Consider the following 25,839-nt stretch of genomic DNA (forward strand, 5'->3'; position numbering starts at 1 on the left):
TATTTGCACAGGGTTAGGGAGTTTGGAGACTCAGCAGCAGGCAGGGCTCGGTTGCCATGGTTAGCACTTGCATCTTCTATGGAGTTGGCACGATCTGGGGCCCGATACTGCTGGTACTTCAGACTCACTAGGTGGCTCACATCTCTTGGACTAGACATGGATAGACTGCCTCCCTTCCGATACAGCATAGATGCCCCTCATCTCGAGTTGACTCGCCACGAGCTTAGTCAGGTCATGAGAGCAGACTTGCTGCAGCTTCATACGTACCGCACTTGGATTTATCCCACGCAGCTTCCGACGAAGATGGCCACATATCGTGACCACTTCCTTCGGATCTCAGAGGATGGATTTGTCATTCCACCAGGCTACACAGGTATCCACATGTCCCACTCACTGAGGATTGCCCTTGGCCAGCTTAGAGTCTCTTCGCATCAGCTCGAGATAGAGGCTGGTAGGATGCGACGCATGGAGGATGGACGGCGTCCAGGCTGAGAGACCAGGATCTGCCCTTGTTGCACCATGGGAGAGGTGGAGTCAGAGGAGCACTTCATTTGCAGATGCCCGCTATATTATGAGATCAGAGGGAGATTCCACTGTCTCTTCACGGATGGCTTTGGACCTCTCTCACGAGTGATGGATTATGAGGATCAGCATTGCCTAGCTCTTTATGTCAGGGAGGCCACTATGCTTCGACGACACTACCTCAGAGACCATCAGCACAGACCGGAGCGTGATAGAGCCCAGCCCGATAGAGCTCAGACACACGCTATACCAGATGACAGGTATCAGGAGGAGCACGAGGAGGTCAGAGCTCACACAGGACACATGCCTCCACCCTGTGGATGTACATATGAGATGGTTTGTAGACGCCGCAGGATCTTGTTACATAGGGGACGTACTCGCCGCTTCATCTCCAGACGATCCAGGATGATGGCAGCTTTTCGGAGGAGACTTACTCATGGAGATCTCGCCCCACCAGCCGCTCACCTCACTTTTGCTCAGATTTGTACTCTAATAGCAGGAGGCAGAGTCGATGGACAGGATTTCCAGTATTATTTTGGTTCTCAGACTCCGTGATACATGGACTTGTATCTTTGCATTGACATATTGTACTCATCCCCCCATTTTGCACCCAAGGGCGGTTTCCTTGCATCTAGCTTACTTTGTATTTAGGCTCGGATTTGATAGTATGTACTTTCACTTGCATTGTATTGCGTAGCACTTAGATGATATTCGACGATGCCTCTTCTTTGTGGCACGTTGATTTTGTGCTATCTTGTACGCAGAGTTCTTGATGTCCCATGGGCCCATTTTGGCCTTTAGTGGACAATAATACACTTTCTTTCTTTCTTTCTTTCCTAGTATCCTCGCCTCTCAGCTCACCATAGCATCCCTCTTCCAGAATCCCCTCCGCCACCTCCTCTTTCCTTCTTCGGTCCTCCTGATTCTCCCTCGAGCTCACGATCACCTCCCCCTCAATCCTCCAGAAGCCTCCAGCTCCTTTCTTACGTAGACACCTCATGCATGCCTTTTTATTAGAGCCACATCATCACGTGAAATTCACCACTCTCCATTAAAAAATGCATATAGCCTCCAAGGCACATTTTGGACCTCTTGGTCACTCAATTCTCACACATATCGGCATGCACCTTAAGACTTGTATGCACGCATGTGCACGCTCATGAAGAGCCCCTTGGCATGGACATCAGAACATATCAAATACTTGTAACATGCAAGAACATGTTAACTCAGGAAAATGTAAAAAAAAAACTTCATGACTTGACTTCATAAGACCCCGAAAACATTTCACTTGACCACACACTGGACACCCTTGCTCTGGAAGTCTGGTACAATCACATTGCTTTCCATCATCTCCTAGAAGTCCCTGTAGAAGTTTCTACCATCTGTACATCAGTGTAGAGTCCTTTTGGGAGTGTCCAGAACTCAATGCCACCACCAGCTATATATATAGCTATGCACCTACCCATCAACATGCAACAAGTAAAAAACATATTTACATTTTTGTCCACACAACGTCGAATCGAAATGGCCCAAGAAGAGTCATGTCTCTCATAAAAGACGTGAGGCCCCGTAAGAGAAAGCCAAGCCACCGAGCCCCATGTCATAAAGAATGGGGAGTGCACAAAGTGACTGAAAATCCTGGCTAGCTCCATCCAAATCATCCTCGCCTGTCTATAATCCCATAAGCAATGTTGAATCGTCTGCAAAGCAGAGAGGCAAGGAGGGCAAGTAGGGTCTGCTCCGAATCTAGATCTCCAAAGGTTCACTGCAATCCTACCATGGATAGAAAGCCAAAAGAAAAGAGTGATCTTTCTATTCCTGTGGGATTTCCAGAGTCTTCTCCAGAAGCACCTCTGCAAATCCGCAGTGATATCAAATGCCTCCGAATGAGGAACTCTGGAAGGTCTCCAACCTCTACTACTGAGCTGGAATCTCCTGGCATTGCTGACCGTGTAGTGAAAGAAGGGGATGCTCTTCTCTCGATGCCCTGCGTCAATCCACTCCCACTCTCCAGGGTCCCATTGCAAATACCTAATGGGAACTCCCCCGTAGAGCCAAAGTCCCCAAGATCCAGTGAAGAGAAGCTGGGGGTCTGGGTCAAGGAACCACTTTGAATCTGATCCCTGCACCAAAATACCTACAATCATGATAGGCTGAAAGATAGACTCAAGCAAGATGTCCTTTGTGGACCTGAACAATCTGCCACCATCATGCACATTAAAAAACCAAGGCATCCCCATGTGCATCTCGAAAGGCCAAAACCTGAAGAGGAACACCCCCCCTCGTAAAAGTACCTGCCCAAGTGGAGCAAGCGAGTGGCATATCATCTGTGTCTACCCAATCCACTAGAAGGGCTGCCTCAATCTGCAAGATCCTCCGTGCACTCCCTCTGAGATGTCTTGTCAACTGAGATTTAGTCTCCTTTGGAAACCTCCGGAAAGCTTTCCATGACCCCAGAGATGAGGCAAGTCCCCTCTCCCATCTGGACCACTGCATGTAGAGTAAAGCACCAAATGGCCTGCCAAGATCATCCAATATAGTGTCATTCCACATGACTGGTTGCCTATCAATCTCTTCACAAGAGGAAGGGGGAATCCTCCGAACAGTGCTTCTGAAGCTCGCCCATGCTTTCAAGATGGCAACCATGAGAGGGGATGAAGGAGACCTTAGGTGTGCTGCGATGAAGATCCATCTAATATTGCCCATCCAGTCTCCTCCTGAGGAAGGTGTGCACGTCTATATGCTGCTAATAAAAAATGCCTTCCACGGCTCTTGCCCTGGCATAAGTCCTCACACCACCATCTTGCAGAGTAAAGCTCTGCACTATAAATTTGGATCAATAATATTGAGACCCCCTTCCTGTGTAGGGAGTATGAGGGTCTTCCAAGCCACCCTGGCTAAAACATCTGTTGTGCCATCAAGCCCACTCCAAAGAAAATTTTTGATTGGTCTCCTGAGCTGAATGATGCAATCCCTAGAACGGCACCAGCAAGAACAAACAAACTAGGCCGTGACCAAGAGGACCTGGTTGACGACCAAAACTCTAGAGGCAAGGTCTAGCTTGGCTGAGCCCCAAAAAAGGATCTTCCTCCTGACGCTCTCCAACATGGGAACAAATTGCTGCGTGGAGGAAATATCCAAGCCGACCTGGCACCCAAATATTTGACTGGCACACCCCTCTGAACCCAAGAGAAACCTATGTCAAGCCCCCAATCTGGAGTGTCCTCATCACTGATCCAAAAGCCATTGGATTTATGCCAATTTATCTGCGCCCCCGCTGCGAAGCAAAATATATCCAATGCTGTCTTGAAAGAAGTGAGCATCTATGGTGTGGCATCCAAGTAAATTGTTGTGTCATCTGCAAACTCACTGTCAAGTAGCTCCTCTTCCCATCTGATGGGAAGTCTCAGCCCAAAGATGTCAGCTTGAGATCTAATATAGATACTCATAGCTTTAGCCACGAACAAAAAAAGAAAATGAGCAAGGGGGCATCCTTGACAGACTGTTCTGGAAATCTAAAATTTCTCACCCCTTACCCCACCAATAAGTACCTAGCTGTAGGCTGATCTGTACAAAGAGGAAACACCTCTGATCCAAGCATCTGTAAAGCCAAAACGTAAAAGGGTGCCCTCCAAAAAACCCCAATATACTCTGTCATAAGCTTTCTCAAAATCCAAGAGTAGAATGGCTAGATTCTGGCCGCTCTGCATGGCCCACTCTGAAGCTTCCCAAAAGGAGAAAATGTTATAAAAAATGCTTCTGCCATGCACAAATCCTGTCTAAGTGTCATGAATAAGATCTGGGAGAAGGGGCTGCAATCGGAGGCTGATTTCCTTGACCAGAATCTTGTAACATGCCCCCAAAAGTGTAATAGGCCTCCACTGGGACACTAAATGTCTGCAACTTGCTTTCGGGATAAGGTGGATGGGACCCTTTGTGAGCGACCCGGGCATCTCGCTAGAGTCCCAAATGCCCTGCAGGACTGATGTAATGTAGTCTCCAATCATATCCCAAAATGCAATGAAGAAAGAAGGGCTGAGGCCATCCGAACCTGGGTACTTGTCCTTGTGAAGGGCTGAAAGTGCAGTCCTAAACTCTGTGTTGGTGAAAGGTGCATCAAGCAAAACATGCATATCCGGTTTCACCAACATAGGGATGCTTTGCCAAATAATCTGTCTAGCATCCTCTCTATCCTTTGTGTCAGGATTTGCAGCAAGAAGGGCGGCATAGAAATCTGAAGCTATGCGAATGACGTCATTTGGATCTGTCTGTAAAACCCCATGTGAGTCAATAAGTTGGGATACACTCTCTCTACTATGTCTAGGGCCAAGAGTAGAGAAAAAGTGTTTATTGACTCTGCCACTCATCTGAATCCAGAAGGACTCCCGTGCATGAAAGACATACTCTGCTCTCTGATCAAGCAATGTCTACTGATGAGCCCTTGCTATAGCAAAGTGCTCCTGAATCCAAGCATCTGAAGGCCGTTTCTGCTCTTTCCTCTGCAAAGTTGCCAACTGTCGGCGAATACTAATCTCAGTCTGAGAATATCTCGTCTCCTGGTACTAGCAACTGAGTGGTAAAAGTCGCTAATACCAGAAAGGGTAGCAGCTACATGTGATGGAGATGGCTGCCCACCCTGGACATGAGAAACCCATATCTGCAAGGCTGCCTTAGTAAGGTCCTCCTTTGTATACAAGGCATCTGGAATCCTGATGCTGGCAGACTGGCCTCTCATGTGAGGCTCTGAGATAGCCAGCACAACAGGAAAGTGGTATGAAGTGGAAACCCTAGCAACAATGCATACCGATCCATCTCTGTCTAGTGCCCAATCATCTACATAGAATCTGTCAATGCGTGCATGAATAGGCATCTGCTGCCTCCTGTTTGACCAAGAGAACAGGAGGGACTTTGGCTGAATAAGAAAGGCATCGTCCAACCAAGTATCTTTGCCACAGTAGTAGTAAAAAAGGAAGGCATCCCAAGCTGCTCTCTCCAAAGAGTGAAGTTCTCATTCTCTACCCCCTTTTTTGTCTGAAGGTAACTCAACCATGTTGAAGTCACCTCCAATCACCCATGAATCCGCAATGGGGAACTAGGAGAGCAAATCCTTCCACATAATGATACATTTCCCTCTAATGTTGGAGGCATACAGGTTAAGGAAACCAACCTTACTCCCTCCAGTCAAGAGAATAATCCATTGAGCCCTAGAGGGGATAATGACTTCGTGTCCAACAACTAAGGGGAGAACTGATTGTGAAACTGAAATAGAAGTGCCTCTCCTGGTGCCCAATGCAGGCGACCAAAACGTATGGCCAAAAAGCAACTTGCCTGACTTGGCACAACCCCTACAATCCAGTTTGTGCTCCTGAATAAATAAGACATCAATGGAACCCCCAGTAACACCTGGATGAAGCTGATCCCGGATCAGCTCTCTGCGGCGGCAATGTGGGATGCCACCTAGGCCTTGTATGTTCCAGCTAACAATCCTCATCAACGGGAGGATGTAGAATGGAACACCTTATCTAACCTAGTGGCGGAAACAAACCCCTCAACAGGGGAAGACCTCCTGCTCAAGGAGCGAGGAATGGAACCAAGTGGCGAAAAATCAATAGGGGAAAGAACCCTGCCACCTGACGAAGAATTCTTGTCAACAAGAAACCCAATCACTGGCTCACCAAAAGCTCCTCCTCTAGGAAATCTGAAGCATTTCCCAGAGTTGAAAATGAGTTCCTGTGAATCAGGCCAGACACCAGAGTGCGAAGGATTTCTTATAAGGGAAGAGGATCAATGGTGTAAACCATCCCCTTCCCCCTATCCAAGGGAGGAAGTGAGGACTACTCAAGACGAACGGCCGTGGAGACCTCTCCTTCCTCGGGGAGAGGGTCTAGCACCGAACTCGCTAGGTCTAGGGGAGAAGCCGCAACCGGGGAGGAGGTCGAAGCTGAGGCGTCTCAGACTGTGTGAGGTGAGACTGGAGGGACAACCCGAGCTGAAGCAGAGTCAACTAGTGCATCCTCGTGAACTGAAGGTGGAATCTGCACACAAACCAAAACCCAACGGGGTGCGGCGGGCGCCCCTGAAGGTCGTGAGGCACCGGAAGCAATAGGCGACGGTACCAAAGGAGCGCTCAGTCGATGAGGAGCACTCTGGCGAGTAGGAGCTGTACCACCACCATGAGGAGGACCACCCTGTCGAGGTCAAGGAGTAGGTGCTAGACCTATACCACCCCCGTGTCGAGGCCGAGGAGCAGGTGCTGGACCTGTACCATCTCCTTGTCAAGGCCGTGGGGCGGTTGCTGTACCAGAAGGCTTCTTGGGCCTTTTCTTCTTCCTGGGGAAATCCTTGGTGAAGTGTCCAATGGTCCTGAAAATCCTGCACTGGTCCTACCTGCCTGCAATCTCTACTCTTTGGCGAAAAAAAGAACCATCCGGACGCCGGAGCATAACATGGTCCATCATGAGGTTAGGATCCTTACGGAGGACCCTAACTCTAGGTACCCCATTAGCCTTGGTTGCCTCTACTGCAGTCCACGGCAACCCAGGGAGGGGGGGGATCTCAACAACCATGCTGAAATGCTCCCCAATAAGAGGAAGAAGTCGATGGTAAACCTAGGGAAGCCTGAGAAATATGATGAAGAGCGAAAAATTTTCCTTGTTTGCCTCCACTGGGTCAAAAAACCAATATTGAAGGTGTCAAAGAAAATCTTCCTGTGTCCCACGTGTAAAAACTTAGCTTTGAGCACGGTGCTCGCAGCCTCTGGAGTGTCAAAGACAACCTGGAAAAAACCTCGTCCTAGAAGACGAACATCTAAAAGTCATGGAGTGAGGTCTGTGGGAAGAGCCGCAAGCATCCAGTCTCTGGCTTGGGATCTGGAAGGGTGAGACCCAAAGATGCGTGCGATCAACGTGGTAGAGCATTCAATCTCTACGTCCTTCTTGAGCTGCTGCAACTCGTCTTTAGAAAATGTAATAGTTTTCGCAGCCATGGAGGTGGAATAGGATTGGCTGATGGAATATCCATCGCCAATCGAGGTGAGGAGGCCAATTTGAACACTTTTGAGGCTCCGTCCGCTCCAAGAAGCACTGCAGAAGAAGGAAAGAGGGGGGAGACAGGAAGCAAAGAAGGGGAAGGGAAGAGGAGGGGGGTAGAGGAGAGGGCTGAGGTGGCGGGATAGGGAGCGGGGGAGACGAGAGGGGGGTAGAAGAGAGGGCTGAGGCAGAGGGTAGGGAGTGGGGGAGAGGAGAGGGCTGAGGCGGGGGTAGGGAGCGGGGTAGAAGAGAGGGGGGTAGAGGAGAGTGGGGTAGAGGCGGGGAGTAGGGAGCGGGGTAGAGGAGAGGGGGGTAGAGGCGGGGGGTAGGGAGCGGGGTAGAGGTGGAGGGAAGGGAGTGGGGTAGAGGGCGCGGTAGAGGCGGGGGTAGGGAGCAAGGGAGAGGAGGGGAGGAGGGGGCTGAGAGGCAGGGAAGGGGAGCAGGCCGAGAGGAAGAGGAGGAGGAGGGAGGGAGGGGCTGAGGGAGGGGGAGGGGGAGGGGCTGAGGGCGAGGGAGAGGGGCTAAGGGAGGGGCTGAGGGAGAGGGGGCAACAAGGGAGCGGGGAGGAGCAGCAGCTCAGCGATGTCCCCCACAATCACAGTTTGAAAGGAGCAGCCAGGACAATCTGCCTCCACTTTTCTGTGCAAGGGCACTCTAGCTAGAGTGCCCCTGCATTGGGAGCTAGAGTGCAGCGGCACTCTAGCTCTCAGTCTACTACGCCGCACTCTAGCTCTCGGTCTACTAGTAATACTTTTGCTGAATTGTTAATGTAACAGTGTTGACTGGTTACTTGTTAGTTTTACTACCCTTTAATTTATTGAAGGCTGGTTTCACCTTCCAACCCACTAGAAGGTCCACAATGCCGTCCACATCAGCTTGATCAAACTCTTTGTTGGGGAACCCCCTCTAGAGCCAAGTCTTGAAGACCCACCCGAAGTTGAAGATAATGAGATAGTTTTGATTCTGGAGCAAGTCACCTTCCATAACTTCACCACTAGAAGACGAGCAAAGAATTGAAAGATGTATCTTTTAAAGTTTAGAGGATTTCCATCCATACATGCAAAATGGATGGACGAAGCTATGTTTCAGGAATTTCTTGACATCCGGGATGCTTATTATGGTTGAGGACAATAGAATGAAAGATAAAGGGAATGCCACTTTTCTTCAAACCTATATCCACTTGCTTGGTCATGTTTCTATTTATTTCAAAATATTTACGAGAACATGCTTTGCAAAAGAAGGTGAATGTTTTTCTACAGTTCCGTTAGGTCATGGGGGCTAGGTCTAGCATTTAAGGGTGGACCCCCTTGCTTTGGATTATGGGCATTAGTGTTCCACAAGAGTGATGCCGTCTCGTTGAGAGGGATATAAAAAAATCACACCCCACCTGAGTGCCCATTTCTAGGACCAATCAAATGCACAGATTACAGACCTAGCAACCATCCAAGAGAATGTTCTTAGGGCCTTGGGTGTGACCCAGGAAATGTGCCAAGAGACACAGAGATACTGTAGGAACAAAGTGGAGACAGGTTGTGAACACAAGTGAGCAAGAGTGCATTCACAAGAAAGCTTCAATAGAAATGTTCAAATGAAACAATACAAGTACTTGGTATATATAGTACCCAAGTACTACTGATCAACCATATGGTTGACTTTATGCCTACAACACCATATCTTTGTAATATCTTACAAATCCCCCCTCAAAGATATGGCTGAAAGTACCCTGGAAACGCTCAGGTGTACCCTGCAGTACCTAAAGTACCATGGTTGCACAAATTCATCTAGATGGATATGCAACCTATGGGAGTACATGAAAACAATGTCATTGTGAATCACTTTACAACCCCCCTTGGCATTGTGAGAATGTCTCTGATCCCCAAGCCATGTCAATGTTGTAAGAAAAGATCTGTTGACAGGACTTTGGTGAAGATATCCGCCACATTGTCCTCAGATGGACAATAGATGAGATCAGTGAAGCCATCAGAAATACAATCTCGTACATAATGATAATGATTTTCAATGTGTTTCATGCGAGCATGAAAGACAGGATTGTTGGCTTTGGCAATGCAACTCTGGTTGTCACAGAAGATAGAGTTTGCTTCGCCATCCTGTGCATGATGCAAGTCATGCAAAAGCTTCCTTAACCACATTAACGCTGTAGTGGCTGAATTTGCAGCTTTGTACTCTACTTCACTAGATGAAAGAGAGACTCGCTCTTGCTTCTTACTGAGCCATGAGATACAGGCTGAACCCAATGAGAAAGCCAAGAGTGGACCGTCTGTTGTCAATGTCCCCTGATCAATCTGAGTCGGTGAAACCACTCAGCTCTAGATCACAATCTGAAGCATAATGCAATCCAAGAGAGAGAGAGTGCCATGGACATATCTGAGAACCCTCTTGGCTGCATTCCAATGTGTGATCATGGGACAATACATGAATTGGCTCAAAAGCCCTGTGGTGTAGGCAATATCAGGCCGTGTGGAGCATAGATATATCAAACTGCCAACCAACTGCATGTACAAAGTGCCATCAAACTTTTTAGAAGTATCATGCTTACTCAGCTTGAGCCTCTTTTCCAATGAAGTAGCCACAGGCTTACCGTTCTCCATTTTAAATTTATGCAACAACCCCTTCGAATACTTTGTCTGTGACATAGAAATCCCATCATGGGTCTGCCAAAACTCAATGCCAAGACAATAATGCAATAGGCGCAAATCTGTCATGTCAAAGTTGTGACATAAAGCGGACTGCATTGCTGTATTTTGCTGCAAATCATTACCAATGAGTATGATGTTATCCACATATAGTACCAACATGACCAATTCTGATTTTTGCTGTAGAACATACAGATTTGGCTCTGTATGAGTGTTTACGAAGCCCTGGGACGTCAAAAACCGATGTATCTTATGATACCACGCACGAGGTGCTTGCTTCAGCCCATATAGAGCCTTCCTGAGCTTGCATACCTTGTGCTTTTGTCCCTTCACCTCAAAACTTTGGGGTTGCTGTACATAGACCTCCTCTTTAAGATCTCCATTGAGGAAAGCGGTCTTGACATCCATCTGGTACACTGACCAACCATAAAACGCAGCAAGAGAGCTGATAGAACGAATGGTGGTCATCTTGGCCACTGGAGCAAAAGTCTCCTCATAATCTATCCCCTCCTCTTGTGCATACCCCTTGGCAACCAAACGGGCTTTGTATTTCTCAACTGTGCCATTTGAATGGTATTTCACCTTAGAAATCCATTTTCGTGCCAACCATTTTTTTTCCAATGGGCGCATCAACCACGTCCCATGTGGCATTCTTCTCAATGGATTTAATCTCAGCTTCCATAGCTTTCTACCATGCCGGATTATGCTGAGCATCCTTGAAGCACTGAGGCTCATTTTCAGCTTCCATCACTGAGGTCATCAAAGCAAAATTGACCTTTTTCTGATTTTTTAGAGTGCTGGCCCTGGTTTTCCCCAAAGTAGGCTGATCCTTAGCATCTTGAATGGTCAACCTTGCCCACCGTATAATAGATTTCTCTGCTGTATCACTTGGAGAGAAGTCTGATGGAAATATCTCTTGTCCTTATGGCTGCAGTACTCTGACACAAGAAAACATCATTAATTCACAAACTTTTATATGAGAGAACTGAACAATCTCATTACTTGATAAGGGATTTCCCTCAATTAGTTTTACCTTGGAGAAAGAAAAGCATTTTCCACCATTGGACATGAAGTACTTAAAGGCACAAGTACATCATACCAACAAAGAGGGATTTGGGTTGTTAAAATGTGGGATATAGAAGAGGGGGGCATGGATGCGGATATGGGAACAGGGGGGCATGGATACTGTTTAGAGGCCAACTGTTTGCAGTTTTTAAAGAAATAAGGGAGGTGTACATCTTTACTGTGATCTCCAGAGATTCTGTTTACAGTATCAACTCTTTAAATATTATTATTGAGATTTTTACCGGGGGTAAAATGCATTTAAAACCAGGGAAAATAATAGCAAAAGAATTAATAATAACCATGGATGTCATTACTTGTCATTCAAGCTTGCAGGTGTTTCACACAATTAATTCAGATTCATGATTATAACACACGTACAGGATCCAGATGTCTCGATCAGGAGAAGAGCACTAGAATTGGTGTATGCTTTGGCAAATGAGAGTAATGTGAAAACCTTGACAATGGACCTCCTTGAGTACTTGAAAACGAGCGATCGTGAGTTTAAAGGGGACCTCGCTGTGAAGATCTGCTCCGTTGTACAGAAGTATGAACTTGTCTTTCCACTATACAGTTAGTCTTTCAAGGCACGATTAATTAGAAGTGAATAATTTATAGTTCATAAAGACTCGTATCTATCTGTGGCTTAAATAGTTTATTCTCATGTGGTTAAAGAGGAATTTTATTGTGGATAATTTCATCTAATAATTGGATTGAGAACCGGCCTGCCTTTGAGGAAAATTTGTTGCAATGTGTACCTACATCAGTCGTCTGAGGCTGACTGAACTTGCATCTCACACCACCAATAGCCCGTTTATCACTTGGGTGTCCAAGGGATGGCTTTGGTGATTTCCTGTTGTCCTTGCATTAAGCAAGCTGTATGGTACTTGTAAAGGGACAGGAGGCCGGAATTGAAGTAACCTCGGAGTGCTCAGAATTGGAAAAGTCAGTTTCAATTGCAAATAAAGATCAAAATCAAACTTATCTGTTATACAGCCACCTATGGAGAAATCTTAAGCTATGCTTAAAGACAATTTTATTCCTATCTACCTTTAACAATTTGGTAGTAGATAGATCAGAAAAATGTCATCGTGAGCTGCTGCTGCTCCCCGACTCCCTAGCTGCCCCCTCTCCTTCCCTCCCTGCCTCACCTCTCCCTCCTCCCTCAGCCTCTCCTTGCCTCCCTCTCTCAGCCCCCTTCCCCCCACTCCCTCAGCCCTCTCTCCCGCCCTCTACACCCGCCCCTTCTCCCGCAGCTCAGCCCCCTCCCCCGCCCTCTACACCCGCCTCCTTCCCCCGCTCTCTCAGCCCTCTCCCCCACCCTCTACCCCTGCCCTTTCACCCCGCTCCCTCAGCCCTCTCCCCCGCCCTCTACCCCCACCCTTTCCCCCCCACCAGCCCAGCCCCTACCCTCGCCCCTACCCCAACCCCTACCCCCGCCCCCTACCTCCGCATGTTAGGGTCATTGTCTCTGACCCTAACATCTCGGATGACCACATTATGCTTCAGCATCTAGATGGCTCCTTCTTCAGACAGAGAGTCGAGATAGCAGGGAGACAGGATCAGTGTAGGATTTGTAGGACCCTTGGGCACTTTGCCAAAGATTGCCCAAGGAAAAGAAAGAAGAAAAGACCTAAAAGGTCCACGGGTGCGCCCCACAGCTCCACCCGACCTGGACCTTCCTCAACAACCAACTCCTACCTCTTCCCGCGTTGATAGACCTTCGACTTCACAGCCAGGACTGGCCTCTCGTTCTGGTACTTCTTCAGTGCAGCCAGGACTATCAACATCTCGTCCTAGTATTTCTTCAGCGCGGACAGGCCAGTTAGCACGTCCTGTTTCAGTCGTCCCCCGTTGGGTGCCTGTCAGAGTTGGGGAGCCAGTTCCACCTCAAGCTACCACCACTGATGGCGCCGTGGATCCTTCACTTCAGGCAGGAGACATTCATGTCCTGGTTCCTTGTGCAGATGAGACTGCTCCTGCCCCTCTAGGTGTTCATGTGCAGGAGCTCTCACCTAGGGACATCCTTATTGCAGAGACCTGTGCCTTACTTGAGAACAACGCCAAAGTCATGGCCGATGTCATGCAATTTGCAGCACCTACCTCCTTCTCTTGCACTTCGGTCTACACCTGACACAGGTAAGGGGGTTATTGGTTCCACTCCTCCTTTCGCAGGGCTTCTTCACAATCCTGCGCTAGAGGTACTTCGCAGGAATTCATTTTCAGTTCTGGCAGACTTGGCTGAGTTTGAGGCAGAGGAGGATTTTGTACCCTCTACGCTCGGGGAGCACATCTTTTAGACATCCATGGACAGAGTTTCCCCCTCAGCAAGTGTGGGTGTGCTATCCCTAGTTGACTTCCAGTTCTGGTAGACTTGGCCGAGTTTGAGGCAGAGGAGGAGTTTGTACCCTCTACGCTCGGGGAGCACATCTTTTAGACATCCATGGACAGAGTTTCCCCCTCAGCAAGTGTGGGTGTGCTATCCCCAGTTGAGTTCCCTCCTCTTGATAGGAGTAACCTTTTGCATGAGAGGGTTTTCTCCACTACCAGGTTGGGTAGGATCTTCCATCCGGCCTCTTCCTCTCGCAATAGATGAGGATTGTCAGTTGGAACATTTAGGGCCTCAGGGGTGTACCTCACCGCCGCCATAAGCAGCTGATTCGTAACCAACTTCCTCCAAGTTTTACTGGGGGACCCATTGATATTCTTATGATTCAAGAACACAAATTGGATGTCAGGGATTGTGCCAAGTGAGGTAAGCTTCTCTTAGGTCATACTTTTTGGTCACCCGCCTTGGGCACTGGGGGAGATACTTGCATTCTTCTATACTCCCCTTCGTGGTTGGACACGGGATCAGAGTCCCTTCCAGAGCTCAGTGGATTATACTTTTGATTGGTGGGCATAAGGTTGGTCTTTAAACATCTATGCACCCAATTCTAGAGGGGACTATGTTCTTATTTGGAAGGAACTGCTCTCTTGGTCACATATTGTAGAGGCTTGGATTATAGGGGGCGATTTCAACATGGTTGAAATGCCCTCTAACAAAAGGGGCAGTATGGAAGGTGGTATCCACTCCCTAGAGAGAGCAGCTTGGGATGCCTTCCTTTTTAGTACAGTGGCAGGGATGATTGGCACGATGATGCTTTTCACACTCAGCCACATTCTCTCCTGTTTTCTTGGTCGAACAGGAGATTGTAGATGTCTCATGCACGGATTGACAGATTTTATGTGGATGATTGGGCTGTTGACAAAGGTGGTACTGTTAGCATTGCAGCTGGGGTGTCCACTTCGGATCATTTTCTAGTGATTCTGATGGTTTCAGTAACTCATGTGAGGGGCTGCTCTGCTAGTGTTGGGATTCCAGATGCCTTTTATGCAGAGGAGGGCCTTGCAGAGACAGTGTTAAGGACCTTGGTATCTCATATGCAGGATGGGCATCTTTCTCCGTCAGACTTAGCTGAAGCCCTTTCTGGTATTAGCGACTTTTATCTTTCAGTTGCTCGTATCAGGAGGGGTGAGATCCTCAGGCATGAGATAGGTATCCATCAGCAGTTGGCTGCCCTTTAGAGGGAGGAGCAGAAGAGGCCTACAGATGCTTGGATTCAAGAGCGTCTTGTTTTAGCAAGGACCCAGCAGTAGTCACTTTTAGATCAGAGAGCAGAGTATGCCTTTCATGCCAGAGAGTCATTTTAGATTTAGATGGGAGGTAGGGTCAACAAGCAATTCTTCGCTGCTCTTGGCCCCAGACAAAGTAGGGAGAGTGTCTCACAGCTTGTCGACTCTCAGGCGGAGTTCTTCAGACACATCCAGATGCCGTCTTGCAAGTTGCCACCGATTTCTATGCCTCTCTTCTTACAGCAGCAAATGCTGACACTCAGGATGCACCCTTCACCAACATAGAGTTCAGGACTGCTCTCTTTGTCCTTCAGAAGGGCAAGTGTCTTGGTTCAGATGGACTTACCCCCTTGTTTTTAATTACTTTTTGGAATCAGATTGGAGATCACATTACCTCAGCCCTGCAGGGTGTTTGGGACTTGAGTGAGATGCCAAACTCACTTACGGAGGACCTCATTCATTTGATTCCGAAAGGGGGTTGCAGGAATTTAGTGTCTCAGTGGAGACCGATTATCTTGATGGGTACCTTGTATAAAATCTTAGCTAAAGCTATCAGCCTTCATTTGCAGCCCTTTCTTCTAGATCTTATCCATGATACGTAGATGGGATTTGTGCATGGCAGGAGCATCTTTGACAACATCTTCTCATTTTGGGAGGCTTCGGATTGGGCCATGCATAATGGCCACAGGCTGTGGCTATTCTACTCTTGGACTTTGAGAAAGCTTATGACAGGGTAGATTGGGGCTTTTTGGAGGGCACACTTACTCGCTTTGGCTTCTCAGATGCATGGATCAGAGGGGTGTCAGCCCTCTACAGATCAGCCCACAACCAGGTTCTTCTTGGTGGAGTCAGGGGGGACAGGTTTGAGATTACCAGATCATTCCGCTAGGGATGCCCCTTAGTCCCCTTTCTGTTCTTATTTGTGGCTGAAGCCATGAGCTATTACATTAGAGCTCAAGATGGTATTGTAGATCTAAGGCTTCCCTTGAGGTAGAAGGATGAGCTCTTAGACAGTGAGTTGGCAGATGATACGGCTGTTTTTTTGGATGCCACTCCACAGACACTGACTTCATTCAGGACGGCATTGGATTTGTTTTGCATTGCAGCAGGTGCACACATTAATTGGAACAAATCCAATGGCTTTTAGATCAGTGATGAGGACACTCCAGACTCGGGGAATGACGTAGGGTTCACTTGGATTCAGAGGGGCATTTCCGTCAGATATCTAGGATGCCAGGTTGGGGCGGGCATCTCTCCGGCACAGTAGTTTGCTACCGTGTTGGAGAGTATCAGGATAAAACTCATCTTTTGGAGTTCTTCCAGACTTGACCTTGCATCTAGAGTTGTGGTTGTGAACCAGGTATTATTGGCCACTGCTTGATTTGTTTGCTCATGTTGGTGCTGATCTAGAGGTTGTATCGCTTAGCTCATGAGACCTATCAGGAACTTCCTATGGAGCGGTTTAGATGGCACCTAAGATGTTGTAGCCAGGGTGGCTTGGGAGACCCTCATTCTCCACATAGGAGAAGGAGGTCTCAATATTATTGACCCGAACTTGCAGTGTATGGCCTTACTCTACAAGTTCGTAGTACGTGGATTGATGCCTAGACAAGAGCCTTGGAAAGATTTTTTCTCACGCAGCATTCATTCGTGTACTCCATCTCATGGGGGAGATTGGATGGACAGCATTAGATGGATCATCTCAAATCTCCCCCTTCCCCTCTCCTGGCTGCTATTTTGAAAGCTTGGGGCTGCTTCAGAAACACTCTTCGAAGAGTTGCACCCACCTCTCGTGAAGAAATTCACAGGCAGCTAGTCATGTGGAATGACTCGATTTTGAATGACCATGGCAGGCTACTTGGAGTGTCACATTATATGCAGTGGTCTAGATGGGAGAGGGGACCTGCTTCTACAGTAGGCACCTGGCAGGCCTTTAGGAGACTTCTAGAGAATCTGAGACTTCTTCTTCTTTTTTTTTCAAAGAAAGGAACCTTCTATTAATGCTTGATTGACTTCATACAAAACGGCAGCCCCGAAGGTACTGAGTATCGAAAAAACCAAGAAAAGACTGAAAGAAAAATCGGCCTGTTCTAGAGAAACCCAGCTCACTACCTAGGGAATCTTTGGTACTAGGGCTAACAGCCAAGTGGGGGGACTGTACAGCCAGTAAATCCCTCTCGGAGTGAAGATGTAGAAGATTCCTGCAGGCCAAGCCTTGCAGAATTGAGCACGCCGCTCAATAGTCGCTCTAGAGCCTGGAGCCCACACTCCCAAGTGGAGTGTAGAGTATAGATGATATCCTGCCAGATGGTGACCATGGTAGCCGAGGGTGGAACCTGATGCTCACCCATCACGAGACTGCAACGAGCCACCCAGATGTTCCACACAGCGATACTGGCTACCACCTCCCAAACGCTTTCCTCTGGAGGAGAAAGGGGAGCTTGGCTATCAGGAGGGACTAATGGAGCGCTATCCTCTGTATGCTCTAACCCTGTATCCGGTAGGTTGGGGAGACGTCATTGATCTAGAATGCATGTCCTCCCTCTGTCCACCAGGCCACCATCCCCCAGGTGTAGTCCCTCTGAAGACTTTGCATGCGGGTCATGATCTTGAGGGCTCCCATCCAAATCCTTGCTACTCTGCGAGACAACTCCAAAGGCGGAGCAGAATCGTCTCTAGGAAACCACCAAAGCAACAATGGCATTGCCCCTCCACTTGCATCTACTCCAACCATGGTCTGATGGGCAAGCCTCCATGGGCGGCAAGCCAGAAGAAGTAGGATATCTTTCTCGGTCGCAAACTGGACCATAACCGTGTCCAAAACCTGGAACGGACATCTCGAGGTACTCTTTGGGTCACCCAATGCTGCTCCCTCGAGCGGGTCCACCTCGAAGAGTCCATTTGAAGCCTCCTGCAAATCCGTGTGGTATAGGAAAAGAAGGGCATCTCATCCATCTGCTCGACAAGGCCACCCTGCAAGGCCAGAACCACTCTCCCGGATCCCACTGGACCTCCCTCAAGGGTCTACCCTCCCACAGCCAGAGGCGCCATCTGGGGGCATCCTGCTCAGAAATACTGGGAGGGTCAATGTGCCACTCCTTCCCCAAATGCCCCACCACTCTAATCATTTTCCAGTGAATCCCATTAAGACTCCCATCCATCTCAGGGTCCCTCTCAGTGAGCGGATGGAGTAGGCCTCTAGGTCCTACACAGTAGAAGTTGCAGTGCGTACTGCCTCGCTGCATCATCATCCTTAAAGGGACACCAGTCCGAGAAAACTGCCCGAGTCAAATGTTGTCCCTCCAAGTGTGAAGTCTCTTCCATCAGAACTTGCGGATGGCTAGGTCAATCTCTCTCATCCGCTGCCCTGCCCCTCGGAGATGCACTACGGTGCCAAGCCTCGCCTCTTACTCCATGGATAATTTGCTCCATTTTCCAAAAGACCCGACCGGGTCACTGTCCCACTGTGCCCAACCAATGTGCGTCTGCTGTCCAAGCATACACCCCTCTTGATCTCGGATCTCTGGGTGCCACATAAGGGGCTGAGGCTCAAACTCCTCTCTGCATCTAGGCGGAATACGAATGAGACCCCCTGCTAGTCTCTGCTAGACCCTGTGGAGGCTTCGCATCAAAGGGGAACCCTTCCCTGTAAGGGGAACCTTTGAGAAGATCCACCTGTGTGAAGGCTGCCACTGTCCTCCGGTGCGTGGGGTACTCCTCAGAAGCCCTCTCTATAAGAGGAGCTTCCAAGGCTCTGCACTTGGAGTGAGGCCGCGAACAACCAACTTGCCCAAGAGGGCTCTGCTCTGCATCTCCCGATCTATGATACCCAATTCCTGTGGCATGATCACCGTCTGCCAAGCAACCCGGGCTTTAGTATTCCGCGTGTCGTCCAATCCTGCCCAAAGGAAGTTCCGAGCCAACCGTCGAAGCTGCCCAATGCATCCTCTATGAAAGCACCAACAAGCGATATACTAGGCTGTGGCGAGAAGGACCTGGTTTGCCACTAAGGCACGCCCTGCTAGGGAGAGCTTGGCCGAGCTTCAGTAGAGAAGCTTGTGCCAAACACTCTCAAGGACCAGGGCGATCTGTTGCTCTGCTGTAATATGAATACCAACCTGGCAACCGAGGTATCTCGCTGTCTAACCCCGCGGTATCCATCTGAAGCCAAAATCATTCCCCCACTCACGGATCTCCTGTGTCTCCTCATGGCCCGTGAAGAAACCTATAGACTTTGTCCAGTTGATCCGCGCACCCGAGGCCTCGCAGTAGATAGCCAAGTCTCCCTTGACTCTCTCCAAACTCGTTGTGGTGACCTCAACATACAAGGCCATGTCATGTGCAAACTTAGAGTCAAGCAGTTCCTCCTGTCGGCTTGGGAACCTCAATCCTGTGAGGCCCGCCACCTCTGATCTCAAGTAGTAGCCCAAGGCCTCTTCCATGAACAAGCGGTAAGCATGTGGCTAGAGCTCCTCGCATAGAGCATTGAAACTCCTCTGACCCATGTGTTTGAGAAACCCAATCTCTACATAGTGCCCTCTAGGAAGGACCACTCCACCCTGTCATAGGCCTTCTTAAAATCAAGAGAAGGACAGCCAACGGCTATGACTCCTCCTTGGACCAATCCACTGCCTCCCAAAAAGTGAAGATGTTGTCTAGGATGCTGCGCTCTTGGACAAACCCCGTCTGTGTCGTGGATGATGTCCGTAAGAGGGGACGAGCATTTTCTGAGCGAAATCTTCCGAGCGTCCGAGCGAAGGAAAAAAAAAGCTTCCAACTATGCATAAATATGGCAAAAATCGATCAGAAGAAAACATAGTTTCACTTAGAAATATGCAAAGTATTATAGCAATGCCTATTTTATACAAAAATCTTTAGGTGAATCTGTAGGAATGGTGAGAGCATAATGGGATGGCTTTTGAAGAAACCCACATGTAGAGTAGACTTCTCTATGAAAATTCCCTTATGATCCTTCTTACAACTTTTACTTAATAGGAGGTGACATTGAAAACCCTCTCTCAACCTATCTTCATGAAAGAGTTTCTTCAAAGAAAACTCATTGAAGCAAGCCATCCAGGTAGTTTCGCCAGCGAAACCCCTTTGAAGCAAGTCTCCCAAGGTAGTTTCGCTGGCGAAACTACCTTGGATAGCACTTTTGAAAGTGACATAACTTTCATATCCAATGTCCAAATATAGTCATTCAACCACTCAAATTGATCGGAACACCCCATTTGAGCACATCTATGGAGTTATATTTTGGAAAATCTTTCATATATAGTATTAAATATTACATGTATTTTATGAGAGTGATATATAAGCCTAAGTTAATACTTATTTATAGTAATTTAAACTTCTTTAGAAACATGTCCATAAATATGCTATAAAAACACTAAAAAGATATTGCCATATGATATAAATGTGTTAATAAGTAATTATATATGCATAGTATTATTACATTGAGAGTGATTATGAGGAATGTTTCTTAAAGGAATCAACACTTTTTTAAGGTAATAACAGGGGTACAAAGGGATGTCTCTAAATAAGAAAATTATGTTGTGTAAAAATGAATGAGTGACTAGTCTGTATATTTTTATGATAAAGGGATCTAGTTCTAGTGAAAATAAAAGTGTAAAAACCATGTTTCCTAAAGAAAAACATTTTTAAAAATCTCTTGAAAAACACGCTCGGATAAACCTGCTCATAGGTTTTTGCTCGTAAAATTGACGCATCCTCCGTAAGATGGGGCTATAACCGCAAGCTCAAGACCTTGGCGCGAGGATCTTGTAAGCAATATCAAGCAAAGTGATCGGTCTCCACTATCGGATGTCTGACCTATCTCCCCCTTTCGAGATCAAACAAATCCAACCCCTGCTCAAGAAACAAGGGAGGGAGCCCGTGTCAAATATCTCCTGGCATGCTAGTTGGAAAGGGGTGGAGATAATCTCCCAAAAGTTCTGAAAGAAGGCCGGAGTCAAGCCATCTTTGCCAGGACACTTCTAGGCCGGGAGAGCCTTGAGGGCTTCCTAGAGCTCCTCATCCGTGAAAGGCTCCTCTAGCCTGCTGCATAAATCCTGCGAGACCGCTACTTGAACATGATCCCAAACTACCTCTCGGGCCACAATACCAGTTGGAGTCATCCACTCCGTTTGAAAAAGCTGGCTGTAGAAACGTGTGGTCAGGTCTAATATCACCTGTGGGTCAGTGTGCATGATGCCCTGTGGATCCTAGAGACGCTGCAGTTGTGTGCCTGCCAAACGGGGCCCAGTGGTCTGAAAGAACTGCTTCGTCATCCTGTTCCCCTACCGTACCCATCGGGCTTGGGAAGAGTGATAAGAGAACTCAGCCCGCTGAATTTCTATGTCTTGAAGCTCAACGCGAGCGCTCTTGAGCCTGTCTCTAAGCCATTGGGAACCTAGGTCTTGCTCCCTGAGCCGCTCTATGGAGGCGAGGTCCCTTCTCAAAGCCCGCTTACGATCCTGAAGCATCCTCCTACGCCTAAGGGCATGAGTCTCTAGCTCCTCAGTGCTCCTCTGGATCGCATCGGCCACGCCCAGCCCCTCGTCCGGTGTCATCTCTGACTACTCCCAAATCTCCACCATGTCCTGTTGGATCTCCTCGTCCTGCTGGAGGTCCTAGGATGCGGACCCCCTTTTGGGGGAGACCTTGGCGGGGCTGCTCTAAGTGAAGTACTACGAGAGAGTAGTCTGACATCGTGGTACCTGCCAAAATCCCGGTAGAGCCACCTCTGTGCAGTGCCCAATCCCCAATGTAGAAACGGTCTAGTCTCTCAAGCAGTCCATCTCCTTTGTCCGAAAGAGAATAGGAGGCTGCCAGGTGTCCTGTTGAAATCTGGCTCTCGCCACGGGTCTCTGCCATTGATCATGAAAATGAACTGCTCCCAGGTGCTACGCTCTGCTGTTGGCATCTCAGAGAATGTGGCGCCTCCCTACCCCAAACTCCAGGTTGTTGAAGTTTCCTCCTACAATCTAGGAGTCTACATCCGGAAGACTCTCTGTTAGCCTCCTCCAAAAGGTCGGGCGGTGCTGTCTGCACGTTGGGGCATACATGTTCAGGATCCCAATCCTAGACTCTCCCATCCTGACTCCCATCCAAACTACCAGTCTTGGGATGAGCTCGTCCTGGTCGTAGACCTCTGGAGCCAAAGTCTGTGAAATCGAGATGCAGACCCCTTTGCTCTATCCTACTGCAGGGGACCACTCCTCCGGACCTCTCCTTGGGAGGAGTTGGGGACGCCGTCTGATGTCTGCTGCTGAGAACATATGCTCCTAGATCAAAAGGATGTCCACTGTCTGCCCTACCACGGCCCTCTGCAACTCCTGCCAGAGTATCAGGTACTGCAGCTAACTACAAGCACGGTCGTGGAGCTCGTGCACATTCCAACTCACTATGGTCGAGGTCATGAGGACGGGGTTGCAGAAAACAAGGCTCTCGTGTGAGCGGGTGCCTGTTCCATAAAGAATGCCTTAAAGTGACTTTGTCGGGGGTTTTGAGGGCGAATAGTCCGTGTCTGTGCGACGACATACTAGGGTGGATACGGGCTCAATGTCGATCTTCCGTGCCCACTTTATCATGAAGGAGACTTCCACCCCGAACCACTCTGCACACTTCTGGAGAGGCCAGTAGTATGCATGATCCACTGTTGGCCTCAAGCGGCAATCTGATAACTCCAACTGCCAAACCACACATCGGCTCCTCTCGCATGAAGCTAAGCTGTAAATTCACCTCCATCCCATGGACGTACCAAAGATCCAGTCCCCGTGCTCCCATCCACTCATCCATCATGCGTGCTATCTGGTCTCCCATAATAGAATCAAACACCTCTGGGGTCCACTTCTCCAACCCCGTGGAGGCAAACTAGAAGCTCCAAACAGGGTGTGTATGAGAGCCCACTACGCTGATCAAACCCCCCTTCCATGGCTGTAGGATCATAAGCATTACCTCCAATGGTAAGGATAGGAGTCCGAGATCTCCAGGTAATTCCAGGGTTCCAACCTCCAGAAGTACCATGGTAATGGGCACCCAGGCTGGAGGTGGGGATCAGCTGACCTAGAGGACGAGCCCCGTCCCTCTGGCTCCCTCCCTGGATGGACCTGATGCTGCGGTGAGGGAGCAGAAGGGGATGTCGTCTTACCCTTGCTTGCTGGCAGGGGTGTCGAAGCCTGGGAGGGGGGGGAGGCTGCGGAACCTACTGCAGAGGTGGAGAGGAGGGCAGTGGGGGCAGGAGGAGGTGAGGGGATGAAGGGAAGGGGGCGGGTGGTGAGAGTGATCACAACAAGGGGGGTGGGGGGGGGAGGAGTGGAGGGTAAAGGGGGGAGGGATCTGGAGGGGGAGGGGGAAGGGGGTGATCATAGACTCCCTTTGCTGATCAGGCTCGCTCGAATTCTGATCTCGGATTCTAATCCACTCCTCCTCAACCGGTGCTTGACTATCGTCTGCCATCACCACATCAGAAGCTCCTGGGGTTCGCTGATGGTGCGAGGGTGCATGCGGGCGATGAACCTCTGCCATGTGAGGAACATCTGGCTGGGCGGTGGCCCCTTCCGCTAAGGGAGGTGGATCCCCATGTAAGGGCTCCTGCTGCTCTACTACTACTCCTCCTCAAGAGCCTTGCGGACAAACTTGTCTCTCTCTCTTTGCGTTTGGCCCTTTGCCTACAGCACTTGCGAGCCTGCTTGCTTGGTTTCTTTTTCTTTTTAACCTAGGTCCACTCCCCTTCTGAAGGGGTCATCCAGGGGGTTTGAGACTCCTGCTGCTCCTGTCTGAGGGTTGCGGGCCTCTGGTCTGCTGGCTCTACTTGCTCTACGGGGCAGGGGGGGGAGGCGCTCGGGAGTGGCCACGGGGGCAATCTCTGGCGAGGTGACCCATCTGTTTGCATCGAAAACACTGACCTAGTAGCCCAAAAATCTCCACACGCTGGTGAAGTGTACCGCCCTCGACGAGGGTCTTACGGATGATCAACTCTGGGAGGGACTCTGGGCTCTCAATCACCAGTCTGATTCTGGGGACTCCATCTGCTACAACTGAGGGAGCCGACTCTGGCGAGGACTTGAGCACAATGCCAAATGCCCGACCAATGGAGGGGAGAATGGCTCGATACTCCTTGAGGAGCCCTAGGAAGTGGAGCGTAATCGGGAAACGGGGAACATGGTGTGTCGTGTCCATGTCCTCCACTATAAACCCATGATACCAAGGAAAGAGGTAAACTAGGTGCGGGCCAAGGAGGATGGGGCTCTTCTCCACAAGTGTCGAGGTAGTGTCGGGGGAGCTCAGCTGGATGAGAAAAACGCCTCTTCCATAGATGATGACCTCCTAGATGTGGTCGCCCTCTAATGTCAAGCTCGCCTGTATCACTCTCGCACCTGTCTTTGTGTAGGCGTGAGGCCCACAATTCTACCCACGAGCGCCTTGTCCTGGAGGGACTGAACTGCATGCTGTACCTCTTGCTTGCCAACTGGGGAAAGAAGAACCTTAATTGCTATGGGAGTCGAGGGTGTTGCCATAGAGCCCCTCTGGCCAGACCAAGGGTCACCACCAAGATTTTATTTCACCTGAACAAGCACAAATGCTCCTGCTGTAGGAAGGAAGAAGAGAAAAAAGGGGGGAGAGGAAGAAGGGCATCCGAGGGGGAGGCGGAGGCGAGGCGAAGAGAGAGGTGGAGACGGTGTGAGGGAAGGGAGAAGGGAGAAGGGGAAGGAGAGAGGAAGGAGAGAAGGAGAGGAGGAGGGAGTGAAGGAGTGGAAGGAAGGTGGGGGGGAAGCGCCTGCGGAGGAAGGAAGCGGGGTGGAGAAGAGGACGAGAAAGGCGGGGGAAGCGGAGGAGAAAGATGGACGGAGGAGGTGGAATGGCGGGGGGAGGCATGCTGGCGGGAGGCAGGGAGTCGGTGGGAGGTGCGAGGTGGGCGGAATAGGAGGTGCGGAGGCGAGAAGGCGGGGAGAAGGACGGGAGCAGAAAAGCAACAAGGGGACAGGAGGGCGAGATGGCAAGGGAGGCAGGATGGAGCGGGGGCCGAGGAGAAGTGGCGGCGGGCAGCAGAGCGGATGTGAGGCTTCTAGTAGTTGGTCACCTCAGAGGTAGTGCAGTCACGATACAACAGATAGAGGCAGCCATTTTGCCAGAGTGGATTGACACAGATGACATGTTGATTCACAGAGGCCACTTGGTGGGGAGCGTTTTCAGGGACAGGTATTCCGTTACTGATTATTGCCTCGCAGGATGCATGTGAGGATACACTAGTCTTTGATGTGCAGTCGCGGGAGGCAGACTTACCAGATCTTCTGATGATATTCTTTTGGAGGTTGCCTTTCAGCCTGCTAGGATTGCAGGTTTCATGGAGTGGGGCAAGGACTCATAGTGGTATCCTGACCCCGATCCTCTTCTCCTTGCGTTGGGGTCTTGGAGACTCTAGTTATATGGTGGTTCCCCTATTAGGTTCTTGCAGTGGGACCCAAGAGAGTGGGAATGGATTGATGTGGGGCATCGAGAGAAGAGCTTCCCTATCTTTTGCTATACAATCAGAAATGCTCGGAGAAATCCAAGTACGAAGACATCCGCAGCCTCATGGACACAGTTGAGGAGGCGAAGACCAACCCCGGGACATCTACACTCCGTGACTTTCATCCAACAAGCAGTAGCTCTTGGATCTTTCACTTTGGCATTTCTTTTTACCAGCTCCGTGCATTTGGATTCTGCAGTTCTCATGTAAATAAAGGAATTTTGGGGTTCTATGACCATGAGTCAGTTTTATTTCAGTTTTGGAGTTGTATGGCCATGAGCTAGTTTTATTTCAGTTTGGAGTTGTATTGCCATGAGCTAGTTTTATTTCAGTTGTACTCTGGATCTCAGCCACGAATTCCAACCAAGAGTCACACCTAGGTCACATCATGGCCACTTGAACAACATGCCAAGGTTGTTAGACCTTGGTCACACCTAGTCGCACC

At 49.2% G+C, this 25,839-nt stretch overlaps 1 protein-coding gene across 1 annotated transcript in view; it reads left to right on the forward strand.

Moving 5' to 3' along the window:
* LOC147898702 (AP-1 complex subunit gamma-2-like) overlaps nt 1-25,839 on the forward strand; it is a 248,603-nt gene that overhangs the window by 111,325 nt on the left and 111,439 nt on the right. The window contains exon 8 of the mRNA XM_087379135.1: nt 11,650-11,813. Coding sequence (XP_087235261.1) covers nt 11,650-11,813 — 164 coding nt within the window. The remainder of the gene's footprint in view (nt 1-11,649; nt 11,814-25,839) is intronic.

This window comes from Dipteris shenzhenensis, chromosome 9 (genome assembly GCF_047967505.1).
Source record: "Dipteris shenzhenensis isolate YYH24624 ecotype China chromosome 9, Dip_SZ_1.0, whole genome shotgun sequence".
In the NCBI taxonomy this organism is placed as follows: domain Eukaryota; kingdom Viridiplantae; phylum Streptophyta; class Polypodiopsida; order Gleicheniales; family Dipteridaceae; genus Dipteris; species Dipteris shenzhenensis.